The sequence below is a fragment of the Hemitrygon akajei genome, chromosome 28 (genome assembly GCF_048418815.1).
Source record: "Hemitrygon akajei chromosome 28, sHemAka1.3, whole genome shotgun sequence".
Classification (NCBI taxonomy): Eukaryota; Metazoa; Chordata; class Chondrichthyes; order Myliobatiformes; family Dasyatidae; genus Hemitrygon; species Hemitrygon akajei.
Genome location: NC_133151.1, coordinates 2,422,396 through 2,434,862, shown reverse-complemented (window position 1 = coordinate 2,434,862; position 12,467 = coordinate 2,422,396). Strand labels below are relative to the sequence as shown.

Below are 12,467 nucleotides of genomic sequence, written 5' to 3'. Positions count from 1 at the left end.
CGGGACAAGGGATCGAAAATCTCCCAGCGCTTCGACGCCGATCGCCCTGACGGTGGCAGCCAGCGCATGCGCACTAGGAGCCAGACGGCAGGGGGGAGTGACGGGCGCATGCGCACTAGAGGCCTGACGGCAGGGGGAAAGCGATGGGCACATGCGCCCTAGAAGCCAGGCGGCAGGAGAAAGAGACGGGCGCATGCGCGGGTGGAAAGCCGGCCGGCGTTCCCCCTGCAGCTCGAGCATGCGCACTGGGGATTTCGTTTTGGCGGCTACCTGCCCGAGGGCGGGAAAAGTCGTTGACGCTTTTCTTTTATAAGATTTTTTTTGTAATGCCGTTGGTGGCGCCCGGGAATCTTCAGACAGAATCCAAGACTCGGGAATTTTTGTTTTTTCATTACAGGTTAAATCTAAAAGACCTCCGGGGTTAATGGAGGCGGCAGTTCGACAGGTAATGGGATCAGTGTGTGCTCTGTTCCTGAAAACACCCGGAGAGTCCATGCATGGAGTTATGGACTGATGATTAAGCGATTTCTCCAAAATATCAACTGTTTCTCGTTCTCCAAACTGATGAATTACATTTTTCTTAAGTGCATGTAAAGGCTTCCATTTCACCTTTTGCATTTAAACATTTACAGAGTTGTGAAGGTAGATTCACTTCAGAATATCCATCCAGTTGTGCATTACTGGGGGGGGGGGAAAGTGGCCACCTCCATTGCTTATGCAATGCTGTGAAAGGATGGTAGATCAGTCATCCAAACCTCCTGTGGAGAGGCCTTGACAATCTTACAAGAATTTAAAGCAGAAAATCAAAATGAAAGAGAAGCAGAACAAAAAAAAAACTGCCAGATTCAATATTGCTGTAGCAATCATCACTCATTTGTGGAAGACCTTTTGTCAGAACCCTGAAAGAGTGGAACCACACTGGTTTTGTTTTACCAGAATTATATGCGCCCTCAGTTAATTCATCTTGTTGATCATGCTTCCTGAATTAGGAGCATAATGGCCAGCGAGGAAGGTTGTCAAAGTTTGCAGAGGGATCCAGACCAGCCGGAAACAAGGCTGATAAACGTCAGATGGAATTTAATGTAGACAATTGTCAGGTGTTGGGAGGGGAAACCAGGTTAGGACTTAACAGTTCTGTGCAAAAGTCTTAGACACATATACCGTATATGGCAAGTGCGCCTAGGACTTCTGCACAGTACTGTATTTGTCAACTTGGAGCGGAGAGCGAGGTTGTAAATCTGGCGGGAGCAAAGGATGTCGGGAATGGCGCAAATGGAGCGCCATGGGAGTAACGTGGGACAGATGGCAGGGAAGGTATGCCAGAGGTGGTGGGTGCAGGCATACCCAGCCCTGAGACACCAGGCAAGATCATTTGATTTCAAACAATTTGTTTACAGAACATAGAAATCCACAGCACATTACAGGCCCTTCAGCCCACAATGCTCTGCCGACCATGTAACCTACTCTAGAATTTCTCTACCGCATAGCCCTCTATTTTTCTAAGCTCCATATACCTGTCTAAGAAATTCTTAAAAGACCCTATTGTATCCACCTCGACCACTGTCGCTGGCAGTGCATTCCATGCATCCACCACTCTCTGTGTGAAAAACTTACCTCTGACATCCCCTCAGTACCTATTACCAAGCACCTTAAATCTACGCCCCCTCGTGTTAGCCGTTTCAGCCCTGGGGAGAAAACCTCTGGCTATCCACATGATCAATGCCCCTCATCATCTTATACATCTCTATCAGGTCACCCCACATCCTCCGTTGCTCCAAGGAGAAAAGGCCAAGTTCACTCAACCTATTCTCATAAGGCAAGCTCTCCAATCCAGGTAACATCCTTATAAATCTCCTCTGCACTGTCTCTATAGTATCCACATCCTTCCTGTAGTGAGGTGACCAGAACTGAACACAGTACTCCAAGTTGAGTCTAACTAGGGTTACCTGACAGCTCTTGAACTCAAACCCATGGTTGATAAAGGCCAACACACCGTATGCCTGCCAACCTGTGCAGCAGCTTTGAGTGTCCTATGGACACGGGTCCCAAGATCTCGCTGATCCTCCTCACTGCCAAGAGTCTTACCATTACTATTATATTCTGTCTTCAAATTTGACCTACTGATATGAACCACTTCACACTTATCAGGATTGAACTCCATCTGCCACCTTTCAACCCAGTTCTGCACCCTATCAATGTCACAATGCAACCTCTGACAACCCTCCAGATTATCCACTCCCAACTTTTGTGTCATCAGCAAACTTACTAACCCACTTCCTCCACCTACTTCCTCCATTCACGTCATTTATAAAAATCACAAAGAGGATAGGGGTCCCAGAACAGATCCCTTTGGAACACCGTCCTCCATGCAGAGTATGAACTGTCCACAACCCACACTTTGCCTTCTGTGGGCAATTCACAAAGCAAGGTCTCCATGCTTTGGATTCCATGTCTCATTACTTTTTGAATGAGCCTTGCGTGGGGAATGCCTTACTGAAACCAGATGCACTACATGCACTGCTCTACCTTCAACAATGTGTTTACTGAACATTACAGAATGTCTCTCTGGTGCTTCCCGCTTCCACCCCTCTCCCTTCCCCTTTCCCCCCAACCATGATTCCCCTCTCCCTGCCCCCTTCCCACTCTCAGTCCACAACAGAGACCCATATCAGAATCAGGTTTATCATCACACACATATGTCATGAAACTTGTTTTATTTTGTGGCAGCAGTACAGTGCAATGCATAAAATTACTACAGTACTGTGCACAGTGAATAGCGGAGAAGTGAAAGCACAACAAAAGGATCTGAAAATACAGATAAATACAGTAGTTCCTTGAAAGTGGTGTTACAGGTAGCTGAGAGAGCATTTGGCATTGAATTCAGTACAGTATTCAAGTACTGGGTTCAGGTCTTGGGAATGATGTTGAAGTTGTATAAGACATTGGTGAGGCCTAATTTGGACTGTTTTGTGTGCAGTTTTGGTCACCTGCCTGCAGGAAAGATGTAAACAAGGTTGAAAGAGTGCAGAGAAAATTTGCAAAGATGTTGCCGGGTCTGGAGGGCCCGAGTTATAAGGAAAGAATGAATAGGTTTGCACTTTATTCCTTGGAACGTAAGAAAATTGAGGGGAGATTTGATAAAGTTATACAAAATTATGAAGGGGGCAGATAGGGTAAATGCAAGCAGGCTTTTCCCACTGTCACGTACCCCGTGACGGGTTAAAGAACCAGCAAAAAGGGAAAACACATTTGGAGTCTGGTATTGCTATAATCTAATAGTGTTTATTAGTAACTACGCAATACTGTACTATAAATGCAGGTTAGCAATGATATATGTATACATAAATGTGGAAATAGGAACAAAACTAGGCTCTTTCAAACCTAGGGGCGATTGGATATAGTCTCACGATGATGAAGAGAGTTCAGTTCAGTTCGAAGTAGTTAGTTGAGTAGCATTAGAGAGAGAGGTGAGAGGTGAGCTGATGCTGTCGATCTTCCCGTTGTCTTCCGAAATCCTGTTGTAGTCACCGACTGTGACCATAACACATGCGACCGTTCTTCAGTGATGGAATTATCACCCAGGCGAGGGTGAACACACAAATAATACCCCACCGGTCACACCTTTTCACACTGCGAGAGCCACTGATCGATTTCCCCGAATCGATCCTCCAAAATCCCACCTTCATGTGGGCGCAACATAGCTCGTTCAGTGTCCAACACCATGTGTGTGTCTCTATCAGCAGACCTGGCATTTTTACCCCCACATGCTGGACACCAGCTGTCCATCAAACTGTTCCGCCCTCCTCTCTCTGTAAGAACTTTACAAGCAGGCAAGTGTCCTTGTGGAAAGGTAAACAAGCTTGTAGAGAAACCATAACATCAATCTTTCGAGCAGTCTTTTTCTCTCTCTCTCTCTCTCTCTCACTGCGTTGGATGCCCCCTCTCTCTCTTAATAGCAGTACAGTTCATAGGGTCAATTCTGGACCCTGTCACACCACTGAGGTTGTGTGGGACCACAACTAGAGTTCATGAGTTAAAGGTGAAAGGTAAAAAGTTTAACGGTTACACGAGAGTAAACTTCTTCACTCGGAGAGTTATGAGAGTGTGGAACAAGCTGCCAACGTGCGAGTTCGATTTCAACATTTAAGAAAAGTTTGGATAAGTACATGGATGGGAGGGATATGGAGGGCTATGGTTCCAGTGCAGGTTGATGGGAGTAGGCAGTCTATATGGTACAGCACAAACTAGATGGGCCAAAAGTCCTGTTTCTGTGCTGTACTTTATGATTGTATGAGACAAGAACTAGAGGTCATAAATTATGGGTGAAAGGTGAAATATTTCAAGGTACCTAAGGGGAGTCTTCTTTACTCAGAGGACAGTGCAAGTGTGGAACGAGCTGCCAGTGGAATTGGTGGATGCAGTGGATTGCAACACCTAAGAGAATATGGATGGAAGGGGTATGGAGGGCTATGGTCCATGTGTGGGTCAATAGGGCTGGGCAGAATAACAGTTTAGCATGGACTGGATGCGCCAAAGAGACTTGCTCTGTGCTGTAACTCTGACAAAGAAATGTCAATGCTGGAAGTTGGCCAGCATTTGTACTGGAGATTATCAATTGCATTTCCGTAGAGGTTGTGTGAGGATAACATAGATTGGTAGATTGTTTTCTTGTTAGGCAGGCTGTCAATGCTCACATATGGAGATACATTGGGTAGATGCTAAAAGTTGCTGTTTCCTGTGCAATTAATGCACTGGCCCAGGGTCCAACCAACTGTGTAAAGCTGGCATCTCAAATTGACTTTTGTCTCATTAGTATTCACAGGTGAAACACAGAGGGAGAATGTCTTTTCCAGGTGTCAGATAGACCAGGTTATCTTTCGCAGCTAAAATGGCACTTAACTCAAAACGTTACCTGCCTAAGATCAGACATGAATCAAAGTATTGAATGCAATCATTCAATCATTGACACCAGTCACGACTCAATGGACATAATGTGTTTTCCCTCCAGATTATAGAAAACCTCGTTACTAAAATAAAACATGATAACAGAAGATTGCAAAGACCTCCTGCACTCGAAGGAGATCTGTTAGTATGGGTTAATGCTGTGAACTCCAGTTTACGTTCCCACAGAGAGGGGCTGTTTTGTATTGTGACAGGTAGGTGCATCAAACTGAGACAAATTAGCTTGACAGATTTGATAGATTGATTCTGGATTTGGCCCCGATGCTAATTTTGAATGGTTCCAATTTGTTCAGTGGCAGCTGCCGGACAATGGATCGCCAACGATCAAACCGATAAGTTTTACAAAGGTAAGCATGTTTTCCAAACCCATTTGGACTTTTAAAGTTGGTTCTTATACATTGCTGTGCATTATGCTGATGGAAATTGTGTTTAAAATATGCTAGTAGAATGTAGAATCACCGAATGATAACTCTGGAAAGAATTGTACAGCACAATAGAAATCTGCTGAGGTCATCAAGTCTTTAGCAGTTCTTTCAAGTACAATCCAAGCAGTCCCTTTGTTTTCTGCTCCAGATTCCTGCATCTGGCATCTCTTATGTCTCTAGTCTCTTTGGATTACCTCACATATGTCTCTAGTCTCTTTGGATTATTTTATAAAGGTTGCTCTTGATTCCATATCAGCCTGCAAATTTCCTAATCGCTCAACAAGCTAAAAACTCTTCATATTATCTCTGGTCTTTTTGCCGAAATCTAGGCTTCCTGTTTATAGATCCTGTAACCACTGGATACATTCACTCTGTCTGAGCTATTTCTTTGATTTAACATACATCTATCAAATATTCTCTTGTGTAGCTGGTAAATCATACCCAAGTGATAAATCTCTTCACAACCTAAAACCTGATGTACATAATTGGGTGCAATCTGCCAATGAGTCAAACTATTGTTTGTACAGTGTATTAGTGTAAAGCTGATATACAGTATCACTTCTGACTTACAAACAGTTTCACATACAGTAAAAGGGATAAACAGCATTTTTGTTTGTCATTTCTAGCAGCCATTATGTTCTCCTTTTGTAATCTCAGATTATGATTAATTTCTCATAGCTTCATAGAACACTGCAACACAGAAGCAGATCCTTTGACCCATCTAGTCTGTGCCAAAATATTAATGTGCCTAGCCTCATCGACCTGCACCTGGGCCATAGCCCTCCATACCCCTCCCATCCTTGTACCTATCCAAATTTCTCTTAAGTGTTGAAATCGAGCACACGTGCAGTATTTCTGCTGGCAGCTCATGCCACACTCTCACGCCCCTTCAAGTGAAGAAGTTTCCCCTCATTTCCCCTAAATAGTTCACCTTAACCCGTGACCTCTAGTCTGAGTCAAACCTCTGAGTCAAAGTCAGTGGAAGGAGCATGCTTGCATTTAGCCTATCTATACTTTTCATAATGTTGTATACCTCTGTCCAATTTCCCTACATCCTTCTATGCTCCTCATCACAAGCAATGTGCCTTTTTTCATTCTGGCATCTTCCCCCTTCATTTCCAGTTCCAAAGAAAGGCCTCGGCCAGAACATCGACTGCTCATTCCCATGGATGCTGCCAGATCTGCTGAGTTCCTCCAGCATTTTGCTTGCGTTGCTTTGGATTTCCAGCATCTGCAGAACCCCTTGTATCTGCTGTTTTTCAGCCCATTTCCCCGGCTGGCCCAGATTCCATTGCAAGCTTTGATAATCTCTCGGTCCACTGTACCACCAATCTTAGTGTCTTGATCTGCAAATTTACAAACAAGAAGTGACTTGATCTGCAAATTTTCTGATCCAGTTTACCACATTATCATCTAGGTTGTTGATAGAGATGACAAACAACAATGGACCCAACACTGATCTTTGGGCAACACCACTTGTTACAGGCCTCCAGTGAAAGAAACAACCATCTACTACCACTCGCTGGGTTCTCCCACAACGCCAATGTCTAATCCAGTTTACTACCTCATCTTGAATACCAAGTGACTGAACCTTCTTGACCAGCCTCTCATGCTAAAGTCCATGCAGACAACATCCATTTCCTTACCTTCATTAACTTTCCTGTTAACTTTCTGAAAAACTCTATAAGATTGGTTAGACAATTTCTTCCATGCACAAAGCCATGTTGACTCTCCCTAATCAGTCCCTGTCTATTAAAATACTTATATATCTGGATCCTTAGAATACCTTACAATAACTTGACAGCTACCGATGTCAGGTTCACTGACCCAAAATTTCCCGGTTTGTACTTGGTGCCTCTCTTAAACAACAGAACAACATCAGCTATCCTCCAATCCTCTGGCACCTCACCCACAGCTACAAATATTTTAAATATCTCTGCTTGGGCCCCTACAACTTCTGCACTAGTGTCCCACAGGGGCCGAGGCAACAGCTTGTCAGGCCATGGGAATTTATCCACCCTAATTTGCCTCAAGACAGCAATCACCTCCTCCCCTGTAATTTGTATATGGTCCATGATCTCAGTGTTGCTTTGCTGCTCCCCCATGTCTTTCAGCTTCTTCCATAGATGACCTCTCTGATCTTCCAGAGTGCCAATTTCATTCCTTGCTATCCTTTTGCTCTTAATATATCCGTAGAAGCCCTTGGGATTCTCCTTCACCTTGGCTGTTAAAACAACGTCATGTCTTCTTTTAGCCCTCCTAATTTCCTTCTTAAGTGTTCTCTTGCATTTCTTAAGTACTCCTCAAGTACCCCATTTGTTTCTTCCTGTCTATACCTGCTATGCATCTCCTTCTTCTTAACCAGGGCATCAATATCTTTCCAAAACCAAGGTTCCCCAAACCTGTTATCCTTTCCTTTTATTCTAACAGGAACATACAAACTCTGATAATTTCCCTTTCGAAGGCCTCCACTTACTAAATACACCTTTGTCAGAATATAACCTGCTCCAATCCACACTTGCCAGATCCTTTCTGACACCATCAAATTGGCCTTTCTCCAATTTAAAATCTCAACCTAAGGACGAGACCTGTCCTTCTCCATAATTACCTTGAAACTATTGGCATTATGTACCATCTTCTTCGCCATGAGTTAAACTGTATTTTCTTCCTATATCTGGCCTCACTAGCACATGGCATGGATAGCAACCCTGACATCACAATCCTAGAGGTCCTGTCATTCAACTTAGCATCTAACTCCTTGAACTCACTTCTCAGGACCTTGTCACCCCCTCCTTCCCGTGTCATTGGTGCCGATGCGGACCATGACCTCTTACCCTCCCACTTAAGAATGCTATGGTCTCGATTCAAGATGTCCCTGAGCCTGGCACCTGGGAGGCAACATATCATCTGGGAATCTTGTTTTTGTCCACAGAACCTCCTCTCCGTTCCCCGAACTAATGAACCCCCAATCACAAAAACTCACCCTTTCTGAGCCACAGAGCCAGAAATGACTGCTGTGGCTTTCCTCAGCTCCACTTACCTGTGTCCTACACCTTTTGTTGTAACTTCCTCCATGTACGACCTGTCAATCAACCCTACAGCCTCCTGAATGATCCATTTCCAGATCCAATTCCATGAAATTGAAAGAGCTACAGCTGGATGCACTACTTGCAGGTGTAGTCATCAGGGACACCGGAAGGCTCCCTGCCCTCCTACTTTCTGCAGGAGGAGTATTGGACTATCCTGCCTGTCACTGCCCTAAATATGTGTACAATGTCCTGTGTATGTTACTAAAAAGGGCTTCTTTGGTTTGTTACGAGTAGGAATGCTTCTTTGTCTGTTAAAAGTTTCTCTTGCCGTTGTTTCACTTTAGAATGGCTGATATGGTAATTGTATTCATTTGTTAATCAATGGGGAAGGTTATTGTGTTTTGTGAGGCTGGGACCTTGGGGGAGGGGTTGCGCGGGCTTGGAGAGTCCGGAGGGAGACGCCGAGGAAGGAGGACGTGCGCTCGGGAGACCACCGGGGAGTCCGAAGTGGGAGTTTCGGGAGGACGACCACCTAGGAGTCGAATGGTTCGCTGGATGAGCTCCACCGATGTGCACTAAACTGACTGAACTTTGATAAGTTGGCGCCTTTTGTTTTTTTTCTTGTGTATATATATATATATTGTACTGCCTAATACTCTTTTAATTTTAGTAAACTCTTTAAAGTGTATTTCATAACGGTATTTGTTGTGAGTTTGATACTGCCGGCGGGGGGCGCGAGGCATAAACTTGATTCTCACAGCACCTGCGTGAACGGGAGGCGGGGTTGGTGTGTGGCTGGATTTCTTTTTCCCCTAGACATATACCAGCCTGTTGGGTAAGTGTTACATTTGCAATAAAAAAGAACGGAAAAAATTAAATGAAGCAAACAAAATCTACCTACCCCCTTTGCTTCCCCTTAAAGAGTCTTGATAAGCCAAAGCCTGAACTATCCACTCTAACACTGGCCCACTCACACAATGGCCACTTCATTTTAAGCCAACTTCTTTTCATTGTCCCTTGCCAAGTGCCTAATTATCCAGCATCTACTCGGGAACTGTGGCATGCAGCAGTCCAAACTCTCCCTGCTAGCTTCTTTTGAACTCTCTCCTGATACACAATCAAACATCTCTTCAGGAACTGTGACGTGCAGAATGTTCATTTTTACCTCGATGAATTTGTTCCAGTCTTTCAGCATGGATAATCATTTGTTTTTGCTGTCTAATCTCTCCTTGTCACATCCTTTGTTCTACCCCCCTTCCTCCTCTCCATCTTCAAACTAGTTTATCTCATATCTTTGCCAATCCTGTTGGAAGTTCATTCCGAAGGGCTTTTATTGTGCTGTAGGTTTTATATGTTTTCTATGTTTTTTGTTTCTATCTGTAAACCTACTGCTATCTGAGTACCAAAAAACTTGATAATTTTTTTCTAATTTACAGCTTTCCATGTATTTAGCTTGGTTTTCGTAATGGAAATTCAGCTCTAGGTTACAACGGAATGAATTTCAGAGGCATGGTACAAAATGATGCTTTATTTAACACTGTTAGGACCATAAGACCATAAGATATAAGAGCCGAAGTAGGCCATTTGGACCAAAGAGTCTGCTCCGCCATTTAATTATGGGCTGATCCAATTCTTCCAGTCATCCCCACTCCCCTGCCTTCTCCCCATACCCTTTGATGCCCTGGCTAATCAAGTTCTAAGTGGACGTCCTTCAATCCTGAAGTTGTGCCCTCTTGTCCTAGACTCCCCTACCATGGGAAATAACTTTGCCATATCTAATCTGTTTCAGCCTTTTAACATTTGGAATGTTTCTAGGAGATCCCCTCTCATTCTCCCAAGCTCCAGGGACTACAGCCCAAGAGTTGTCAGACGTTCCTCATATGGTAACCCTTTCATTCCTGGGATCATTCTCCTGGATCTTCTCTGAACCCTCTCCAATGTCAGTATATTCTTTCTAAAATAAAGAGCCCAAAACTGCACACAATACTCCAAGTGTGGTCTCACAAATGCCTTATAGAGCATCAATGTCACATCCCTGCTCTTATATTCTATACCTCTAGAAATGAATGCTAACACTGCATTCGCCTTCTTCATCACTGACTCAACCTGGAGGTTAACCTTTAGGGTATCCTGCACAAGGACTCCTAAGTCCCTTTGCATCTCTACATTTTGAATTCTCTCCCCATTTAAATAATAGTCTGCCTGTTTATTTCTTCCACCAAAGTGCATGACCATACATTTTCCAACATTGTATTTCATTTACCACTTCTTTGCCCATTTCCCTAAGCGATTAAGACTCTCTGCAGGCTCTCTGCTTCCTCAACACTACCTGCTCCTCCACCTATCTTTAGCTACAAATTTAGCCGCAAATCCATTAATACTGTAGTCCAAATCATTGACATACATTGTAAAAAGCAGCGGTCCCAACACTGTCCCCTGTGGAACTCCACTGGTAACCGTCAGCCAGCCAGAACAGGATCCCTGTTTTCCCACTCTCTATTTTCTGCTGGTCAGCCAATGCTCCACCCATGCTGTAACTTCCCTGTAATTCCATGGGATCTTATCTTGCTAAGCAGCCTTATGTGCGGCACCTTGTCAAAGGCCTTCTGAAAATCGAAGTATACCACATCTACTGCATCTCTTTTGTCTACCCTGCTTGTAATTTCCTCAAAAAATTGCAGTCAGGCAGGATTGTCCTTTCAGGAAACCATGCTGGCTTTGGCCTATCTTGTCATGTGCCTCCAGGTACTCCGTAATCTCATCCCTAACAATCGATTCCAACAACTTCCCAACCACTGATGTCAGGCTAACCAGTCTATAGTTTCCTTTCTGCTGCCTCCCACCCTTCTTAAATAGCAGAGTTTCCCGACATCCGGTACAATGCCAGAATCTATCGATTCTTGAAAGATCATTGTTAATGCCTCCGCAGACTCTCCAGCTACTTCCTTCAGAACCCAAGGGTGCATTCCATCAGGTCCAGGAGATTTACCGGTATTCACCCTCAGACCATTAAGCTTCCTGAGCACCTTCTCAGTTGCAATTTTCACTGCACATGCTTCACTTCCCTGACACTCTTGAATGTCCGGTATGCTGCAGATGTCTTCCATTGTGAGGGCTGATACAAAATACGCATTCAATTCCTCTGCAATCTCTGCATCTCTCATTATAATATCTCCAGCACCATTTTCTATTGGTCCCATATCTACCCTCAACTCTCTTTTAAGCTTTATATACTTAAAAATTTTTTAGTATCTTCTTTGAAATTAGTTGCCAGCTTCCTTTAATAATTAATCTTTTCCTTCCAAGTGACCTTCTTAGTTTCCTTCTGCAAGTTTTTAAAAGCTTCCCAATCCTCTATCTTCCCACTAGGTTTGGATTCCTTGTATGCCCTCTCTTTTGCCTTTATTTTGACTCTGACTTCACTTGTCAGCCACGGTAGTGTTCTTCTTCCATTTGAAAATTTCTTTTTTGGAATATATCTGTCTTGCACTTCCATCATTTTTCGCAGAAACTCCAGCCAATCTGCTCTGCTGTCCTTCTGCTAGTGTCCCTTTCCAGTCAACCTTGGCCAGTTCCCCTCTCATGCCATTGTAATTTCCTTTATTCCACGGAAATACCGACACATTAGAATTCAGTTTCTCCTTCTCAAATTTCAAGGTGAACTCGATCATATTGTGATCACTGTTCCCTAAGAGTTCCTTAACCTTAAGCTCTCTTATCACCTCCAGATCATTGCACAGTACCCAATCCAGCACAGCCGATCCCCTAGTGGGCTCAACAATAAGCTGTTCTAAAAATTCATCCCTTAGACATTCTACAAATTCTCTGTCTTAAGGTTCAGTACTAGCCTGATTTTCCCAATCCACTTTCATGTTAAAATCCCCAATGATTATCATGACATTGCCTTTCTGACACGCCTTTTCTATCTTCTGCTGTAATTTGTAATCCAATCTCAGCTGCTGTTTGGAGGCCTGGTTACAACTGCCATTAGGGTTATTTTACCCCTGCCATTTCTTAACACAACTCATAGAGACTCTACACCTTCAGATCC

The 12,467-nt window shown here is 43.8% G+C and overlaps 1 protein-coding gene across 1 annotated transcript in view; it reads left to right on the top strand.

The window, feature by feature from the left end:
* Positions 1 to 1,263: 1,263 nt before the first annotated feature.
* LOC140717581 (type 2 DNA topoisomerase 6 subunit B-like) overlaps positions 1,264 to 12,467 on the top strand; it is a 28,962-nt gene continuing 17,758 nt past the window's right edge. Inside the window, exons 1-3 of the mRNA XM_073031153.1 lie at positions 1,264 to 1,314; positions 5,009 to 5,156; positions 5,256 to 5,309. Of these exons, the coding sequence (XP_072887254.1) occupies positions 1,264 to 1,314; positions 5,009 to 5,156; positions 5,256 to 5,309 (253 nt within the window). The remainder of the gene's footprint in view (positions 1,315 to 5,008; positions 5,157 to 5,255; positions 5,310 to 12,467) is intronic.